Source organism: Cyprinus carpio, chromosome B13 (genome assembly GCF_018340385.1).
Source record: "Cyprinus carpio isolate SPL01 chromosome B13, ASM1834038v1, whole genome shotgun sequence".
In the NCBI taxonomy this organism is placed as follows: domain Eukaryota; kingdom Metazoa; phylum Chordata; class Actinopteri; order Cypriniformes; family Cyprinidae; genus Cyprinus; species Cyprinus carpio.
This window is the reverse complement of record NC_056609.1, coordinates 24,099,609-24,121,332: the sequence shown is the minus strand read 5'-3', so window position 1 is coordinate 24,121,332 and position 21,724 is coordinate 24,099,609. Positions and strand designations below refer to the sequence as shown.

The following is a 21,724-nucleotide window of genomic DNA, read 5'->3' as shown; positions in this document are numbered from 1 at the left end:
ACTTCTCAACTATCTCCATTCTGGTACACTACTATTCAAGTTCCATCCATCCATAAAAAATGTGACACCAAAGACTGGAATAATGGCTGCGGAAATTTCTGCTTTGCCATCACAGGAAACAGTTCTTTTTCAATTTAAATCATACTTCAGAATATCACTGTTTTTATTGTGTTGTTGATCAAATAAATGCAGACTAAGTGAGCATAAGAGACCTTCAAAAACTTAAATAAATAAAAATTGTGTCGACCCAAAACCACCCCAATTTTTATGATTCAGTCGATTCTTGATAGATGCCTTGATGTTTTTTCTCAATGTATATACTGTAATTTGTCAAATTACAGTTGTAAAATAGAAGCAAAGGTTTATGCTGATAAAAGTAATTTTTTGTAGTTAATAAGCAATACTTTTTATTGCTGAAACATTGGAATAAGGACTATAGTTGGTATCACTTTAAAAAAAAAAACATGTCTTTGGTGTCGTTTTTGCACAACACATGAACCAAAGGTGGTGCTGTAAATAACAAGCTCCGAAGGCAGAGTCAGATTATCTGGCATCTCTAAACCTGGCAATTTTCAAGACCTTGAAAGGTTGTTTTTTTTAATCAAGCCGTGTTACAATTGTTAACCGAACTAAAAACCAACATGCAGTCTAAATGTGTACAGATACATGGCATGGCTTTGTCGCGTTTAACCTCGAGTTTATACTTTTTGTTCTCAGCAGTGCTCGTGCAGCAAAAAACATAATGGATTTTCTTTGCCGCTGCAAGAATAACACGTCTGCTCACCAGGTCATATAATTTAATGTGCTCTCAACCATTAAATAGTGTTCCTGTGGGGCAGGATACCTTCATCACACCTTCATGTCATATAGACCCAGTGGGATGGGTTACTTTGATCGCAGAATGGGAAGAGGGACATGCCGTGGACCAAATTTAAAAGTGGGGATAGCACTTCGGACAGAAGCAATTTGGTGTTCATTTTACCTTTTGAACCAGTGCAGTGTTTTACCAAGAGTATTGTGTCTCAGGGTTCCTGATGTGGTAGGACATAATGGCTTTTTTTTCTCAGGGTGAGACGCAGAGTCCCTGTGTTTGTGATTGTTCATTTGGAGAGTGACTTCTTTTTGTTTGCCTGTTTTGATTGGTCTGTGCTAAGGATGGGACTTATAAATGGAGAGCTGACCCTTCCCAGCCTCTGTAGTCCCATTCAATCTCCCGTACCTGTCGAAATGACTGGAGAGCTCTAAGTGCACTCTATCAATGGCGTACTTGGTCTAAGCTCCAGACACATGGGCCCTGTCCCAAATGGACGTCTTCATGTGGACCTGCATTCACGTGGCCTTTTTCTACTGCATGTCTGTGAAGTCCACGAGTCCGCAAAGTGTCCCATTTGTCATTTTAGGTTTCAAAAGGGTGCTCATGAGGACATCCGAGACAGATCCTTAGTCAACGAATACAATCGTATTTGGGCTGTTAGCCTGCAATTAACCACCAATCGTTGCTTACAAATTTAGCTGTGTGCTTTTAATTTAGTGTCTAATGCGATATCATTTAAATGGCAGAGTGAAAGTTAACTATATACAGTAAGTTTGGCTGACATAGGATTTTGGACCTTAATTGATGATGGAAAACGACAGGGAAAGCGGATACAAAGATCAGATATGTGTAAAGTCTTTGAGCTTGTGTACCTTTGCATAAACCCTCACGGAGTCCTTGGTGGATTTATTAAACTGCGTTCTGCTGTGCGTACAGTTTACAACGTAATTTACTGACACCCCTAAAAGATGACATTTTCATGCACGACGCAGCTTTTCTGAAGTGACACGTCCATTGAACTCGCTCAGATTATGCCAGTGATGCTGAATGATGTGGCTGCATTTAAAATCAAAGTGACCCTGTTTTGTGGCCATTTGCATCTGTTGTGATTTGAATGTGGCCCTTTTGGCTTCTGAAGTTGCTGATTGGATGTTAACAGTATGTATTATGTGTGTCCTTCAGGGCTGCATGATTATGTTGTCATATATTGTGACATTTAACATCCAATATTGTTACTTAGATGTTCAGATATACAAACGGGATGAATGAAACAGGATGAATAGACCCAATCAATGGTAAATATTTTATAATATAAATATAAGGGTGAACATGCAGTTTATTATTATTAATGCTTAAATGTCTTATATAATTACCTCAATAATAATAATAATAAACAGCATCTGCACACTTTATTACATTATATACAGTATTTTATATATATATATATATATATATATATATATATATATATACTATATATATATTATATATATATATATATATATATATATATATATATATATATATATATCAACATTATTTATTAGCTGTGCAGTGTTAATGATTTATGTTCTTATTAATTTTTGCCTTTTTGAATCGCATATTTGTGTCATTAACCAGGTTTGTTATTGGCAACATTATTTTTTATTATTATTTTGCATTTATTTATTTATTTTATTATTTATTTTTTTGAGAAGTGGTCAGAAAGAGTCATATATAAGAAGTGTTTTATTTTTAAAAGTAATGCATTACAATGTTGCATCACAACATTAAAAATAAAGTTACTTAGTTACTGCATTACATTACTTTTGTATTACTTTTTGTCATCTGGGTTGTGCTTGCTTATTAATTTCCTGTTTATTAATTTTTTAGCAACTATAAAGGCCCTTTCATACTAAAAGTGAAATAAATAAGCCTCAGGCTGAATGGAGTGCCTATGCCTTTGCTTCTCACTCTCAGTTTCGCTCAAAACGGGAACAGGAGAGGTAACTAGCATTACGTATTTGAAAAAAGTAACTCAGATATTTTCTTGTAAATTAAAAAGTTATGCATTGCTTTACTAGTTACTTGTAAAAAGTAATCCGATTACGTAACTCTCATTACTTGTAATGTGTTACCCCCAATACTGTATATCAGTTATAATTGTTGGACATACACATTATAGAGTTGATACAGACTAAAACTGAAACTTATGGTTAAAACATGGGATTTTATTTTTTTTTTTAGACCAGCTGTAGCCTGAGGTATTTGCTTATGCAACCTCACCTTGTGAGTGATGTTCTCCTCATTGGAGATGACTGGCTTTCTTCGTGTTGCAGAAATTTACTCAGAACTCAATCATACTTTAAAATCATTCGCCTATAAATCTTGCGCATAAACATCGCATGAGCTGTATACAAGGATCTCTACATGATAGTTCACAGTAAACACGCTCGTGCTGTCAGCCACAGAGATACATATATAACAAGACAAAGATTTTCCTTTGGGTAAAGGTGCTCCACTTAAAGTTGTACAATCCATTTGGAAGAAATGTTTTTAAATAATGTGTTCTCAAAATTCCTACTTTTTCAGTGGCCTAGAAAAAGACACTCCCCCGTGTTAATCTGAATGTTACTCCAGATACATTAATAAAATTAATAAAACGATATCCCTTTAAATTTGATCAAACAAATAAATATTCTTTTTAACTCTAGACACTAAATATATTTCTGTTTAGTGTATATAATACATTGCATAGCAGAACTTTGGAATTAGTTATCTTGATGCTTTGCTTTCATAATAAATGATTTATTTTATTGATATTTTCAAATGTAACTTTTATTGGATGTGTCACCATAACTCTTAAGCTGACCAATACAAACAGACTGTTTAGGAACCAAAATATTTGAATTTGTATATTCATGTGTTCATATATTTGCTTTATAAAATTGCGTATCATGCTATTGTAATTCGATCACTTGTTTGTATATTTGATTGAAGAGATTGTTTGCTGTGTGACCATAAATTTGTCCTTTTTTTTTGGAGTGTGTGTAGCCACTGAGTGTCAGAGATTTATTAGAAAGATATTAGAATGATTTCTGAAAGATCATGTGACACTGAAGACTAGACTGGAAATTCAGTTTGGCCTTCACAGGAATAAATGACATTTTAAAATAGATTTAAATAGATTTTTTTTATTATTATTGTAATGATATTTTACAATAAAACTGTGTTACTGTATTTTTGATCAAATAAATACAGCCTAGGGAAGCATATAAAAAAAAAATCCCCCCACAATTTGAACTCTTACCAATCCCAAACTTTTAAACAGTATTATATAAATCATGACATGATGTTTGAGAAATTTTGAACTTCTGTTGCAGGACATTTGTTCCGTTGGAATCTCCGCCGAACCGGAACTCCACTCAGTGGGAGAAGGTGCAGTATCTATTCGAGGAGCTGGGAAGCAGCCGTAAGTACCATAAAGGCCTCTTTAAGTGAAATTGCAGCTCAGTTTTACTGACACTTGCAGAGAAAACGGTAAAAAGAGCTTTGTTGAAGCCTTCCAGGGCCACAACACCAAAACGACAGGTGCTTTTTAGAAAACGACGGATGCTGCCGAGCCACGAGCAGAGGTGATGTGTGGGTTTGGCAGCCCTGACATTTAGCCTCGTCAATGTCAACAGACCTCATTGTGCGACCTAAATTTGCTGTCTTGAAAAAAAAGAAAAGACCTGGCTGCTTTTGACATGTCAATCAGGTCTTCCATCAGGGATGTAGAATATGGTCATGCAGAATATGTGCTTTATAACACTAATAAACAGCCAATATGTTAATAATAGACATGATAATAAGCAACTAGTTAGTAGTGAGAATTGGTCCCTATACTAAAGCATTTCCTACATTTTTTGTTATTTTTAAATAAATGTTCTAGTGGAAGAACATTGTAGCCGGTGCTACTTCTCTCTGTTTATGTCTATGACTAATCACGCAGGTACTGGGCTACTCCACAGTGGTACTTACCTGAACCAGTCTAAAATAATCTGAATATAAACACTTATTATAGGTGTACTGTAGTGATTACGGACAAGCCAAAAACACAGTTTGGAAAATGGAGTACTCATGGTGTACTCGCTTATTATATAAATTTTGTACATTTTGAACACAAAATAGTTCTGGACTGCAGCTTTAACTAAAATTTGATGTGATATAAAAAAAAAAAAAAAATCTTAAATTTCAGTTATTTCAGTTACTTGCCAATGCAACATTTCTTATTTTCATTAACTTAAAATATGAAAATAACTAAAACTGAATTAAAACTAAAAATAAAGGAAAAACAATAAATTGACTTTTTTATAAAAAAATACAAGAATGACTAAAACTTTAATTAAAATAAAAACTAAAACACTATATATATATATATATATATATATATATATAATATATATATAATATATATATATATATATATATATATAATATATATAAAATCAAAATAATAATAAATACTCCTAATTGATTTTGTTCTCTTGTGTTGTATTTTTGTTGTACTTTAAGGTTTGCAAGAAAAAAGTCCACTAAAATATGAAACCACCTGAGGTGTTCACACAGAGGATCATCCCTTTTCTCATTTTTTTGTATCTTTTTTTTTTCTCTATATTTAAGGGACTGGTTAAACAAAAGAAAAGGAGTCTGTGGAAAGGAAGCTGTTTGAGTATTTTTGTGTCAGTGTTCTCCAGAGCCTTTCTTATCACGTTTGAAGGTCACATAACAAGTCACATGTCTTTTTTACATCCAGTACATCCAAGTCATTTTTTTTTGCCATGGTTTGTTATGCTCGGAGAAAGCAAGTGTGATTTGCCAACACCATGGTGTTCCTTCAGAGAACTTCCCTTTGTTAGGTTGGGTCATGACACTTGCGTCACTCTCCCTTGAAGACCATCAAGTTGGCAGGAATGGAGCCACTAAAGAATCCAACCTAATCCAATAATAGCCTGGAGTAAGTCTGTGACTATTTGAGACAGTGCCTGATTCCTGTGAGGGGGTCTTAGAGCTGTCATTGCCCCTTCCCAGCAGCCCTGACATAATGAATGGAAATCGAGCAAAAAGTCTAGGTGGAAGGAACATCAGAAAAATTGCACCTTTGAAACAGGCTTGTTTGTCAAAATCTGCAGCAGAGCTTGAGGTTGACGGTCGTGGTACCCTGCACCTTATCTCCACTCCACGTGTTAAATTAGTGACCAGACCCTGTGTGCCATGTGAGCAGGGTTATCATGTCTCTGAGAATCCTCGGCTGCTGAAGGAGCACCTTGATCCAAGCGGCAAGACAAGCTGACAATTTCCACCCAGTGTCATCCTGAAGCCATGGTTATCCATTACCATTCCACAGATATGCATCGGTTGAGTTGCCGGTTCCCCCATGTGAAACAGACATAAAACGTAAACTGAATGCAATACCCAATTCCCCATTAGCGGGTAAGACTGAGGCGAGAGGGCGAGGGAGCGTGCAGAAGGGTAGACAGCTGGAGATCTGATCTTATCACAGACATAGGCTCGAAAAAAGTCTCCACCTAATTATACAGCGGAGGCCCAGACCCAGAATCCCCTCAGACAGCTCTTGTTCTCTGATTTACCTTCCCGCTGAGCTGAATGTGTTTCATTGAGAGTCACATTTAAAATTGGAGTTAGAGTGACGTAATTTGAATCTAATTTGGACTTAATTACATAATTTTGCATTCATAGCTCTAGTCTGTAATGAGCCAGAATAGTGAAGAACAAATTTAGTATCATAAAGTGGTTGCAAGGTGTTAGATCTGTTTTATGTGTGTGGAAAATGACATATTTTTAGGAAATCTAAAAATGAATATCCATTTTTAATACTGTACATTTAGCATTGTGATGCCTGAATTCACTTGTAGGATTTAAATTATTTAGGATTTAAATTTTTTAGGTTTTAATGTTTTTTCAAACACTAAATTTAAATATTGACTTTTTATTCGTTTTTTGATATAACATGAAATTTGATTTTAGATTTCTTTTGGAGTCATATAACTCTTATTTGACCATAAAGTAATCTTTAAATTCTATAATCTATAATCTTTAGCCAATCTCAAAATGAATATCCATTTTTCATATTGTACATGTACATCATTACGTTGTGATGCCTGATTTCATTTGTAGCATTTATATTAATGATTTTAATTTATAATGTTTTTTTTTCTTATTTATACTAAATTGTATATAATTAAAATATTTATCTTTTATTCCTTATTGGCTATAACATGAATGTAATTATTTTACATTTAGATTTTCTTTGTATTCATCTAACGTTTATTTTGCATTACATTATTATTTAAAAAAAAAATAGTACTTTAATAATATTGTTAAACATATAATCTTTAGTGAATCTCAAAATAAATAGCGATTTTCATTCTATACATGTAATGCTGTGATGCCTAAATTCACTTACAGCCTTTAAATGATTGATTTTAGATTCATTTTATTCTTTATTGGCTACGACGTGAATATAATTATTTTACATTTGGATTACCAGTCATATTACATTTAATTGGTGTTAAGTTAATCTTTAAAAACACTAGTAATTGAATTAAATAGTTAAATATATCTTTAGCAAATCTCAAAATTAAAATAGTTTTTTAAATATATTGTATAATATAATTTGATGCCATGTAGCGTTTCAAATATAATTGTTTTATTTCTTGTTAATTTAGATTTTTATTGTTGTCTGTTTATTCTTTATTGTCTAATAAAACATGAATATAAATAATTTTAATATTAGTTAGAATTGTAAAATTGGTGCCTTGCCTTTTCACTATGTCTGTGCATTAAATATAGGCCTAGTATATGTCTATGCTCAGTTTTTTTTTTTTTTTTTTTTTGAGCACCATAAATAAGATTAAGATAAATCGCTCTCAGTCGAACCTCTCCTGTAGTGCATATAGTGCATAGAGGCTTGCACCACTTTTGTTTGATAATATTTCTGTCGATAATTGTTTGGGAGCAGTGCGTTTCTCTTTTCCTGTAATCCAGAATCCAGTGAGTGAGTTGGCTTTAGCAAGCTGCTTTCCATCTCCATGAGGTTATCATAGCAAGCTCATGTTGTGAATACCACGGCTAAGAGCTCTTTAATAAACACTTCTCAGTGGCAGCGGTCTCCTCAGTGTACATAAGCCCGAGGTGCTCCGTGCATGTCGAGATAAGGGCCTCCACTCTCTCCGAGTGCCGAGGAATCAGCCGCTAGAGCAGCTGTGGAGCTGCCTCAGATAATAAACAATATATTCTCTGTCCAATCCCTCAGAAAGTCTTCCGGGGAAGCGACGGAAAACGCAGGTCCCCCTTCATTGTGAGGAGTTCATAAACAGAGCGGCTTTCCGTAGCAAACACGAACGCCATTGTCTCCGGTATCGCGCCTTCGCCACTTAACAAAAGCGGGGACATCACAAAGGGAAACACCTATTCAGATGCAAATGCTCATTTCAGCCATCAGGCATCAAAGCTTCTCTTCTTTTTATATTCTTCCGTTTGCTACATTAGGAAGCAGGAGTGTAATCATCTTCATTTCTTCTCATCTGCTTCTGTGTCTCGCGGCTTTTTGTGTATGGAACGTGGTGGGTGGTGCAGCAAACACTTCTCAGACTTCATGTGGTTCAACAGAATGGAAAGAAGTCATTTTGTGAGTGATGTAAAGCAGTTCCTGAGTAAAAATAAACAGAGAACAGTAGGTTGCATTCCATTGAGGTAGGCTGCAGGCAGAAGGAGGCTTTCTGGGCTCAGGGCTGCCAGGATGCTGTGTTTTGCTCCACTGGGCCATAGCTCAGAACCAGAGGAAAGGGGAATCGTGCGAGTTTGTGTGTGTTCAACTCTCTCGCTCCCTATGACAGGTGGGATCCTAACAGGGAGTGCGGTGGCGGTCACTTCCCATAAATCTGCCTCAGCTGGCCTCAGATCTGACAGCTGGCATCATGCCCTCTCCTCTTTTCACTCATTTTCCCCCTTTTTTCCCCCTCTCTCTCAGTTCCATGTTCCATCTTCTATCTTGAGGACTAGGGATTCACAAAACTTCAGATGTACATTACGAAGTCTATACTAAAAAAAAACGTCAAGCTATTTACAGCAAAAAAAACAAAACAAACAGGTTTGTGCCTGTTAAATTATGGAAGAGCAGAAAGATGGCGCTGTCTGTTTTTTTTCCCCTTCATTGATTTTCCAGTGAGACTAGTAGGCAAGTTTTTACTCAGTAAACAAAAGTCAGCATTTTTCTTTTACTGCAAACATTGTATATATTCAGTATATATTCATGAAACAAAAAGAGTTTGAGTAACAACAGTTATTCATAATAAATTAATTCAAGTAGTTGTGTGTGTATATATATATATATCTATATATATATATATAGTGATGAAACTAAATTTTAACATTGAAATAAATGTATTTTTTTTAAGTTTTTTTTTGTAATTTTTTTATTTTTATTACTGATTATTTACTTGAATAATTACTTGATAAATGTGAAAATTAATGCTTTATTAAATTTAGCTTAATCTACCTAATTATAAAAGTACTTTTGAAGTACATTTACATGTACATTTCTTGGTTTAAATATCGTTTGTTATTTTTATATTGTATTAATATTTTTTATTTATAAACAACAACAGTATATACTGTTTACATTTTTAATTGATTGTTTTTCTCATAATTTGTTTATTGTTTTATTTTGTTACAGATTATTTACTTGCTTAAATTTTACTTGACTTAATTTTAAGTTTAAATACTTTTAAAGCACTTTTATACTCCATAGTGTTTAATATATTCATATATTAATATTTATTATTAGTAATCATCAACAACAATAAATACAATAAATAAAAAAGTAAAAATATTAAACCTTTTAATTAAATATTAAAAGTTTTTAAATAAAGCAAAATGTTTAGCATGTTAGCTTTTCCTGTGGTATTAAGAACTGTGTAATTTTACTGGTATTGATATTGACTATTAAATAAAGCTTTCCTGAACGTCCTTTATATTTTCAACATGTCATTGTGACTATTAGAATTTAGAGGGCAAAAACTTTGCTGACCTTTCAGTAACTATGTCAGAGTAAGAGGAGGTTGAGAGAAATGATAGTGAGAGAGGAAAGAAGATGAGGTGCATTGAGAAATTTCCCTGGGGGGCAGGAACTGCTCTGAATATCTGGCGTATGACCAAAACTTAACAGAGCTATGCATTTGGCCCATGTCATAAATAAATTTCCCCTCTGTCTTGCAGATGGCCTGGCCGCCCTGTCGTTCTCCATCAGCTCGCTCACCTTGATTGGCATGCTGGCAGTGATCACATACACGGTGAGTGGCCAACAGAGAATTGGTAATGGTGGGTGGTTACTTGTGCCCCATCGATTTGCATGCGTTTAAGAGGGTTGTGCGAAGAGACTGCTCAGCACTGTCACGGGGAAGCAGTTTTAGACATAATATGCATGTTCCTGTCCACAATTTAAGTGTGCTTGTCTGTCATTATAAAGGCTGAAGTGTGTCATTTCTGTACCACTAGTATCAAAAACACTGGCTCATTTGCCATTGGTTAAAAAAAAGAAATTGTCCCACCCTAAACTCATGCCAATGGTTAAACCAGTGTCAGGCTGGTTTGGAAGTTCAAACAAACAGCAATGATTTGACTATGTAATGACAACAACTAAGGTGATTATTGTGATTATAGATGTGTAAGAGAATCATTTTCCTGAAGTGGTTGTTGACTTTTGATTGTAGAGTTGTAGGTTTCTCATATGCCACAAAAGCCGCCTGTATGGAAACAGTCTTTGATTGTAGTCATCCTGAATGATGAAGCGGCCCCTCAACATTAGAAATGTTTTGTGATTCTTGCGTTTTGGCCTGCAATCGCTCAAAATGACACTCTGTCATTTCTCACCGATGTGTGCCTGAGACGTTGGCATGATGTATATGCCCTGTTATCTCTCTCCTATTTATATATCTGAGCCTGAAGGCCATTAATAAACGCCCGTATTCTGATTCCTTCAGCATACTGTAGCTGTTCTATTCGGATAAGATAAATTGATTGTACTGTAACACTTGTTAATGTCATCCATTTTTCATCAGCAACATCATGAGTAACCAGGCTATGAGAATCTCCGCTTTGTCAGGGATTGAAGAGAATGAGGTGGTATACGTTCACTGTGGCACACTACTTTAAATAAATATATAAATATGTAATTTTACATAAAGGAGCATATTCAATAGCATAATCAGTCTTGCAATGATAAAGAAATTTGTATCACAAATTGTGAATTGGTGCCCGTGTGTATAATAATATATGTGTAATTTTTTGTAATCCCAATCTTTTAAAAAAAATACATATATTAAGATCTAAATTGAATAATATAATATTTAAGAATTTTAGTATATACAACACCATATTTGCAAATTTAGTTTTGGATATTATGAAATTTCAGTAAGAATCACACTGAATTGCTGCTGCTTTTAATTCTAAGTCACTAATAAGTCACTGCTTTAATTGTGCTTTTCACGTAATTGTAATCGTACATAACAGAGACTTTCAAGCTATTGAATACAGGCCTGTATTAAAGGTTTGACAATTTTCAAAATGCTCTGAGGATGGTAATGTTCTCCTTTCTGACCTCCTGAAAACAAAAACAAAGAAACTTACTTATAAAGAAAGAAACACACCTAACTCACTTTTTTTATCTACCCACTCATTTTATTGAACTCAAACTCAAAACCAATCAAAGATTTCTTGTCAAAAACCAGGGTTCTCTCACTCGGGCTGTTCCTATTGCACTTTCTCTTTCCTATTGTTGCTTTTCTCAGCCCACCTCCCTTTCTACGCCAAAGAACTCAAATCACCCATCCTCCCTAATCCAAGTTTCCGAAGCATTGGGTGATTTATCATACTGGCCTATGTGTTATTATTATGCATGATTAACCTAATGGAATCTAAGTGATGGGCGCCGTATGCAGCCACAGTGTTGTCCAGGGTGGGCAGGTTAATTTATCACTGCACTTTGAGCCAAGGTGGCCACTTGCTCTTAATTCAAACCACTGGCCGAGAGTAAACCCGTAATGACAACACCATGGCCGGCTGTGTTTCAACTAAACACTAAAGCAAGCATTTCAAACCTTCAGCACTTGCTGTTTTTGGCCAGCACCACACTTTGCTGAGCTACTGGGGAATTAATATTCAACCTAAGCACATACAAACAGGAGCCTCGGCTTGTTAATAAGCCTCTGAAGTGCCATATGGTCAGGGCGGGCGATGCTAACTTACCTATCCAATGCTTGGATGGCCAGCTCTTAAAAACAATCATGCTGGGAGTTTTAATCGTGCTTTTAAGTGAAACAGCATGAAGTTGCAAAAGTTTGGTTATTTCAGGCTGTTTGGGGGTGAATCGCTTATTCAGGAAAATGCAGAAGAGCTCCTTCTAGGTAAATGTTTTTTGTTCTTTGAACTGAAGAAAGTGATTTTGCACTTGAAACGCATTTTTTTTTTACTTCCTGCACGATGGCTCGTATTTTGCTTTAATCCTCAGAAGAGAGAATTCAAGCATTTGCACACATCTTTTAAACCTTCCACCGGCAGGTTTTAAATGACAGTCACTGTTGTGTACAGTATGTGTCAGTTCTTGCCACTTCATTCTAAACTTTTCCCATTAGTGATCACAAGTCACCTTGAACTCATCGTCACCTCATTCGTGTTTATCGTCTGAAAGGGCTCTCCTTTTTTGACACCTTTATGTACTCATAGACCCTTCTTTGTCCAAGATGCCGTTTCAAGAAGCCTTTATCACCCTCAATGTTATGAGGTGCAAAAGTGTGTTTTATGCTTGATCGAGCCCCGTTCTGCTCAAAGCGGTCCCTGACCTCTCAAAGTCTAAAGCGGTTGCTGTGCTTCAAAAACGCTGCTTGCATTCTCAATTGAACTCATTTAACATACTTCATTGGGTAATATAGATGCTGAGGTCTTATATCAAGCTCATTTTGCTGCTGGTGTGACGTTACAATGAAAATGATTGACCTGCTGACTTTTTAATGTGCATGTAATATTTGCATATGCATATGAGCGTATATCACGGCACTTTGATCTGTTCGCTTGACCGTGGGCCGTCTCGGTCCCTGTGCTGCGTGACACAGAGTGGTGATTTAAAAGACTGGCTGGCGTGCTGACGTTCAGCCCTGGAGGGTTCCGCTCCCTCTTAAATCTGCGGCCCAAAGATGCTGATTCCCAATGAGAGGGTGACCGCATTAATTTCCACTGATTTAATCATAGTGCTGCAAAAATGACCTGCGACTGGCAAGAGAGCCTCTTCCTCCTCCTCACCATCTCGGGTGCATCTGAGGAGCCACTTCAACAACAAAAGCCAAAATTAACATTTTCTCAGGTCTCCTCTCCTTTTTCCATATCTCAGTCCTATTCATGGGATTCTTGAGACAGAAAATATGCTTTTTCCACCTGTCTTTTTAATTAGTTCAATTCTTTTTTTTTGCTTGTTTGATGGTTTGTTGGCTTTCTTTCTTTCTTTCTTTCTTTCTTTCTTTCTTTCTTTTCTGTGGCGGGGGGGGGTTTCTTTTCTTTTCTTTCTGTTTTCTTATATTCTCTTTTCTATAGAACAATCTTTCTTTCTTTCTTTCTTTCTTTCTTTCTTTCTTTCTTTCTTTCTTTCTTTTCTGTATTGACATTACAGATTAGGTATCATGACCAAACAATATATTATATTATGTTATAGAACAATTGTTAATTCATGGTACTTAATACTGTATACTGTCATCATTATTATTTGTGACCCTGCACCACAAAGGACAATAATAGGACAATATTTGGTCGAGATACAACTATTTGAAAATCTGGAATCTGAGGGTGACAAAAAAAAAAAACAAATCCTAAATATTGAGAAATTTGCCTTTAAATCTGTCCAAATGAAGTTCTTAGCAATGCATATTACTAATCAAAAATTAAGTTTTAATATATTTATGGTAGGATATTAAAAAAAATATCTTCATGGAACATGATCTTTACTTAATATCTGAATGATATTTAGCAGAAAAGAAAGATGTATAATTTTGACCCATACAATGTATTTTTAGCTATTGCTACAAATATACCCATGCTACTTAAGACTGGTTTTGTGGTCCAGGGTCACATTTATAACTGAATTGTTTAAAAGTTCTTTATTGAAGGCTGACCGTGGTAGAGAATAGTTGCACAGAAGCTCTACTGTGTTTTTACAGTTTTAGCTGAAACATTGTATTGACCAATCAGCAGCCAGAACCAGAGCTGCACTATGCGTTTTATAAAACGTTTGAGATATTATATTAATTTAGTTTTCTCCATGATGAGTGACACAGATGTGTTTCTCTCTCAATGTGCTCCACACCTGCATGGATGGTGTAAATTGACAGTGTTATATTTACAAAGCAACAGCAAATAGAATTAGCCTCTCATTTCCAGCAGTGTAACACGTTTGTATTTAATTTACAGACCACAAAAGGGACAGAAGAAACACTGAAACACCATCTGGCAGAAGACCATTGCTTGTTGCATGCTGAACTCTCTATACATCTGTTTGTATTTTTTTTGACAGTTTTATTCACTTTCTTTGTCTACCTTATGGCATGAACAAGGAAGAGAGTATTTAAAGCAATGCGAGATCGACCTTTTGAACGTTTAATGTTGCGTGTAATTTTAGTGGATGTACTGATTTTTGGTGTTTTATTGTTGTTGAAAACAGATTGGCATTACCGTACATCCGTTTTCTCCTTTATCAGTAAAGATACTTTTGTGACTTTATTTGCATATTTACGGTATGCTCCGTTGACACTGAAAACATGATTTGGATGTTAATTTAAATGATCTCAAACACAAAGTTAAAGAGTTTAAAGAGCTGATTACTCAAAATGATCAAACGGCTTCATGGTCTTGAAAACCTAAATTCATTTTTTTCATACGAAATCACAATTTTATTATCACAATGCTTTGACTTTATTCTTAAAATATCTCACAGTGTTGAATTTATTTTCACAAAAATGACTATTATGAGATTATTCTCAAAACACTACAACTTTATTTCCTAATTTTAATCATGGAAATTTTGTGAATGTACATTTTTGGTCTAAATATCTAGATGCCCCTTTTGAGCCTTTTTTAAAAAACAGAATTCTATTATATTTATTTCCTAACTGGAACAAAAATCATTTATCAGAAAATGACAATGGTTTTTAAAACAAGTACAAAAAAAATCCTTAAATGTATTGATCAAAATGTGAGAAAACCCTGAGAAAGAGTCCCACGGTATACAGTCTGCTTGGAAAAATTGTGCACATTATAATCTGCCACATTGAAAAGTGTAAAGAAAGTCTGAAGAAATTCATAGTTTTGTGGCAGCGCACACTTTTCCCATGCAGGCTGTTGAACAAAAGCATCCTTGTGTAAGGAGGTGTACGCCTCCACTTTTTCTCTTCTCTCTCTCTCTCTCTCTCTCTCCAATCCCCACTTTCATCCATCTCTCCTCCGTTCTTCCAGCTGACAACCGCAACCTCTTCATCTTCCATCTCTCCACCTTTCCTCTATCTCTCTCTTTTCGCCCCTCTTCCTCAAACTATCATACTGTCTCTCTGTCTCCTGCCTCGGGTCTCCTTTTCCAATCAGCACAGAACACACCTGTTTTTGTTTGGAGTGTCTCTTTTATTTTTCTCACGCTTGACGGACTGCAGGGGCAAGGAGGGCAGGAAAGAATGGGAAAGAGGAGGCGAAGGAGGAGGAGACGTCTCACCGGGGTTGCAGGACAGATTCCTCTTTTATGAGGAGCGCTTGGTATTCGGGACATGGTCCGGCCTTTAGAGCCCTCGTGATTCATAGCAGAGGGTGTCGCGACCCGTGGCAACGGCTGGACGCACTCGGCTTGACTCTCGCGATGACGTGTTTTACAGAGCACGTCACTTGCTCTAAAAGCATCTTCGGCAGAGAAGATAAAAAGGTCACCAGTGTTTTAGCCACCTTCTGAAGATCTAATTGTGCCGCTGACTTTTGTCAGCATGTTGATATGAAAGCTTTTGAAAATGGCAGAACTGCACGAATGTGGGTGCATGAGTTTTTTTTTTTGTTTTTCTCGAGGTCTGTGTGTACGCACAACCTTGTCTCTTTTATTCTCTGCCTGTATTGATTTGCTACCAGGAGAGTATTGAAGATGGTCTTTATTTTTAATTAAAGTTCACAAAGCCCATATTGAGAAGGCTAGCAGGCTTCTGACCCAAACATCACTGCATAAGACCTGCGCTTCCTAATGACAAGATAAAAAAAAAAACCATAGATGAGCTCAGTGTTGGAATAACCTCTGAATTACGGCCTTCAGAAACTGCAGGGTTTTATCATATTTCCCTACATGAGCTCAGATATATCTTCTGTCATGCACTGTGCATGTGAAAGTGCACTTTGTGCCGTCACATGGGGGCACTGTTAGGCTGTGCATTGCTGGAAATCAAGCCGTACATCTCAAAATGGTCGCTGCATGCAAACACACACTCTCACACTCTTTTCATCTCCTCCTCTTCACCCTCGTTGCACAGAAAACACATACATGGATTCAGTGGGCTTCTGAATGACACCATTTAGAAAGTGCTCTTTTATTATCAAGTGCCATAATGTATGGATTTAGTTCCCCTGCACAGTGGTACTTAGAGGCGATCGGCAGGACTCTTGGTGAAATTGTGATGGCACTCTGCCTGATGAGTGTGAATGGTGTATAATTGGTCTTTAATGCTCATTCTTTCTCTATGTCAGGCGTACGGGATGTCCGTTCTGCCGCTGAACCTGATTAAAGGCACGCGCAGCATCCTGTATGAGCGGCTGGAGAACACTGAAGACACGGAGGAGGTGGAGCACCAGATAGACAAGCTCAAAGCCAAGGTCTCTGTGTGTGTGAATTGAATTCAGATCAGAGCTCTGCTCGATTTATTTAGGATCAACTGCTTGTCTGTTGCTGTCCTTGAGGTCAGTGGGTTTTGATTGGTGGGTCTCGACCCAAAATTGGTCTGAGGGCTGTCAACAGATGCAAATAAAGAATACAATTTGTATACTACTGTTCAAAAAGTTTGGGATAGTTTTAATACTTTTATTCGGCAAAGATGCATTCAACTGATAAATAAAAATCACATCAATAAACATAATGTTTTTGAGCAAATAAACATAGAATGATTTCTGAAGGATCATGTGACTGAAGACTAGAGTAATGGCTGCTATACAGTATATATAAACCAGTATGATGTATTTTTATGCAATAAAAAGTTTTGAACCTTACTCCTCAGTGTGCCGATGGGCGTCCTCTCTCTATGAGAGACCGGAGGAACCTCCAGGATCTTGAAGCCAAGCTACAGGTGCTCCGTCGGCAGGGCCGTCACCTTGAGATTGCAGAGAGGAACTGCTGCAATAAAGTGGGCTCAGCTCTCCGTCCCATGAAGGTGTGTTGAGTTTTACCTCAGATAAACTTTATTGACTTGTACATGTGCCTTTTCAACTACTCCTGATTGCTCACATTGATGTGGTTCTGTTTTTGACAGTGTTGTGTGTTTGGCTTTGAATCAGAGAGGTCATGCAAAAAGAATTCCAATTTTCTATGATCTTTTTGAAATTACTTTTTTGTTTGTGTACTCTCTAAACAAGATTAAAAAAAAAACATCTCAAAGAGACCATCTATTGAAACGAACTCAGAAATGACTGGTTCTGAATGTGTACAACTTTCTGACAGCTGAAAACATATGAGCAGCCACATTTATTTTAACAAAGTGACACAATATAGTTTTAAGTCTTAGGGTGAGAGAAAGACTAAATTATGACAAAACCTCTTCAAAAAATAAAAAGCTGATGATTGTAATGAGGATTTTTGGCTAATAAACTTGAATAGACTTCGCAGTAGTTCAGTATCAGTTTTGAAAGAATACAATTTCTTTAACTCATACTTTGGATCAAACAGTAAATGCTTCAAATCATAAACAGCTGTCTTCCCACACACCGACACAACTGAATATCCAGAGGTGACAGTTCTCTCTGATGGAATAAGAGTAGCATTCGTAAGAGGTTTTAACGAGTCAAATGATGCCAGATCAAGTTCAGCTCTTTGTGAGCTGCAATCCTCACCCTGTTGCACCACATTTTATCAGAAGTCATTCAAATGGGTTCTGTTTTCTCAAAAGACATGAAGTCAAAATTGCCCCTATTTTCTTCCACAATAAGTGTTCCTGGTCTTTATCAGAATGTTTTTCTGCATCTGAAATAACTTTTCTTTCTTTATTCTGTCAGTTTTTTTTTTTTTTTTTTTTTTTTTTTTTTTTTAGTTTAACTAATAGACAAATAGCTATTTCGACATTGTTATGAGATTATTTGAAGTTTAAATCTTGCCAGTTTTATAATCTGGTAATTTAATGGCTGTTACCACTAATTTAATGAAAGTTATTGCAATAATAGTAAATACATTTAGATGCCATCTGCTAACTCTCATTCAGGTCTGTTGTAAATCTTGTAAATCCATTACATTACGGAAGTAAAAAGGGCTGTAGATGCCATTTCATAGTTACTTAAAAAAATTCCATCGGTTTTGCAATAAAATCACCAGGGCATTTGCATAAAATATTATTTAAGTGCTTTATATAAGTTTAGACTTATACTGTACTGCAACACTTGCTTACCTTTTATATTCTTTTCCCTTTTGATGTTTGATGTTTTTGAAGCATTTTCATCATCTTGTTCCTAATTAATTGTTCCATTATGTCACTGTTCTATCTTGCAAAGCCTATCAAGGGGGAGGTGTGAAGAACATTTATTTTCCTGGTGACTTTGATGTAAAACGTACAGTACATTGTGACTTCATTTGAATGCCACCACGTATTCCCAAGAATATCAAGAAAACCTTCGGGTTTTATCACCTTGGCACAGATTTGCCAAACTGAGTAACCACTTTGCTAGATGCATTATTATTTCACCTCATGACTGTGCTTTCGTCCAGCTAATGAAGCCTTTTTTTTTTTTATTTAATATATATGTAATATTTCTATTTATTTATTTGGCAGCTCTTTTCCGATGTGTGTGCTCGCTGGGATTGACCTTAACTAGGTTAAAGCCAAATTCTAACATGCTCTAGTATGACTTTCTTTCTCCTGTGGGACACAAAAAGTGATGTTTAAAGAATATCCTGGCTGTTCACGTGAACTGAGGCTATTAAGCATGAAAATAGCAAAATGTGGTTGAGTAAATGATGACAGAATTTACATTTTTAGATAACTTTCTCATTAAATATACATCTAGTGATGCAAAAATTGCTGTGATTGTCACAAACCTTCTGCACTCCTCTAGCCTATCTTTAAAATGTTTGCTGCCTTTCATTCACTTGCTGCATCGTTTCTTCTCCCAGCATGCTCTGCACCAGAGGGGTTCCTCATTTCTGTCTTTAGTGGCCCACTAGCAGCAGACATGAACATGGCACTCTAATGATAGTTTCCAGACTCTATTTATACCTAAACTAGGCTTGAGATTTACTAATTTTCCCTTAAGAGCTTCTGGGGAAATGCATACTGAGAGAAATCTGTCTGCCAAACAGATCTCTCCATAGGTCACTGCACTTTGTTTACGTTGCCATGATGCGCTGCGCTTGTTTTAGCATAGCAAGCTTAGCATATGTCTTTGATTTACAGTGCAAATTTAACGATTTAGTGCAAAAGTCAGCATTTCCTCTTCATATTCTCCAAGGGCCATTTTCAGGCTCGATCTCCGCTCCCTGCTGCGAAGTCTGACATGTACTTTGTTGTCGCTAACACAACATGTGTACTGATATTCAACAAGTTTCCATGCGCGTTGTGAGAGCCAATGGTGTTAGGTAATAGAGTTGCGTGGTTGTAGAAAGTGAGGCCCAGTGGGTGGTTTGTTAACTGCTGCATGGGTGGTCCAATGGGGTGATTTGATACGTGTGAGTCCCTGCTGGTGAGTTTAGATAAATTCAGCTGTCAGCACAGACTAATAGATCGTGAGGTACGTGAATACATGAGCGCACACCTCTATTACCCATTAATGTGGACCCGGCATGTGATTGATTCCATTAAGAGAGCAGGTTAATTGACCTAAATTCTGTATCAAATTGATTGATTAAGTTTGATTGATTTTAATTATTGTGTTTACCGTTTCATCTGTGGCGGAAATTGGTTCGGAAAATTGGAAGTGGTGTATTGGAGGTGCTTAGGTTTTTTGATGAGCCCTCAGAAGATGAAATGGAACACTTACCATGCAAATTGCACATATTTCCTCCCTTTGCGACAAATAATGAGTACGCTGGATCTATACGTATAGTCGTCATGGTGGTTCGCTTGTAACTGTAGAGCTGTAGTAGATGTGAACGTGTGTCAATAGGTTTGCACATTAGAACCTAGCAGGCCCCGGGAATGACAGCAGTGGCAGGTGGTCACGAGTCCAATTATAAAATGAAATAAACCTGTTTATGAAGCCTGTGCAAGTGTGATGCCTGTAGAGGCTTTCATTATCATTCAAAGGATATTTAAAAAAAAAAAAAAAACTCTCCCATAATACACTTTTAGACAGTGCACTGATAATGCAGCCCTTGGCAGAGCTCAGAGCAAGGACAATTATGGACTGGGCCAATGTGACCAGGGACATCTGACTGCCAGGGGCCTCAAGTGATCCGTTATGGCCAAACATGGGGAAACAAGCCACTGCAGATGTAAAATTGATATAGATAACAAACAGAGTTTGAATGTGTGCACAATGTGAAATAAACAAAGCAATGAGAGAAGTTAACTGTTTATGTGCCTTCCTCAAGGCAAATAAACATCCTTAATGCTATGTTGTATAGTTCATTGGTATTTTGGAGATTGTGTTCTATTTTGTGGTACATTATGTTCCATTTTACTCTTTTTTTGCACTTAAAGGCCCCTTTACACCGCCAATTTAAGGCTGCTCTGTGCCTGCTTAAAAGTCAGTGTGAAGATGCAATGCTGAATCAAAGACTAAATTATGCTTGCTCAGCCCCACCTCAGCCCCTAGTATTAACATACACATTTGTTATTGCTGTTTAAATTCATTTAAGGGGTTAGTTCACCCAAAAATCTAAATAAGCACATGATTTACTCACCGTCAAGGCATCCTAGGTGTATATGACTTTATTCTTTCAGACGAATTCAATGAGATATATTAAAAAAAAGTCCTTCCTGCTAACTAGCGTGCACGCGTTTATGAAAAAGTGCCTTTACGGCAGATGATGTAGGATGTATGCGTAGCGCATGCTTAGAGCAAAACAAAACACCGGTTACAAATTAGAAGTACAAAACAAGGATTTGTACAGAAAAATATCGGATGATTTAAGCCAAGAGGAGTTTTCATTTGCTAAAGTATGGAAACAATGCTTCTTTTGCTTCTGTAAACAAAGGCTGGTTCTTGCGAGACTAACATATTCTCATCTGCGCATGTGCTACGCATACATCCTACATCATCCGCCCGGAACAGCTTGCACATGTGACAGTTAGCGGAAATTACAGATAACCATTTATAAAGTTTAAAATGTATTTATTTATTTTTTTTAACCAAAACGATTCAGTTCACTACAAGAGGTCTTTATTCACCCCCCAGAGCCATGTGAGGCACTTTATTGGACTTATTTTGGACTGTTGAATGAAAACACCCATCCACTGATATTATAATGCTTGTAAGAGCCAGGACATTTTTAGTATAACTCTGATTAGATTTGTCTTACAGAAGAAAGTCATATACTCATAGGATGCTTTGCTGGTGAGTAAATCATGGAGTAATTAAAATTTTTGGGTGAACTGTCCCTTTAATCTACCTCTGAGCAGCATTGAACGTGAACATGTGAAGACACTTAAATTTCACTTCAGAAGT

General features: G+C 36.4%; 1 protein-coding gene across 1 annotated transcript in view; it reads left to right on the top strand.

Moving 5' to 3' along the window:
- The window catches only part of lmbrd1 (LMBR1 domain containing 1), an 80,755-nt gene that overhangs the window by 27,314 nt on the left and 31,717 nt on the right, over nucleotides 1-21,724 (top strand). Inside the window, exons 6-9 of the mRNA XM_042737390.1 lie at nucleotides 4,177-4,265; nucleotides 10,076-10,149; nucleotides 16,610-16,735; nucleotides 17,134-17,286. Of these exons, the coding sequence (XP_042593324.1) occupies nucleotides 4,177-4,265; nucleotides 10,076-10,149; nucleotides 16,610-16,735; nucleotides 17,134-17,286 (442 nt within the window). The remainder of the gene's footprint in view (nucleotides 1-4,176; nucleotides 4,266-10,075; nucleotides 10,150-16,609; nucleotides 16,736-17,133; nucleotides 17,287-21,724) is intronic.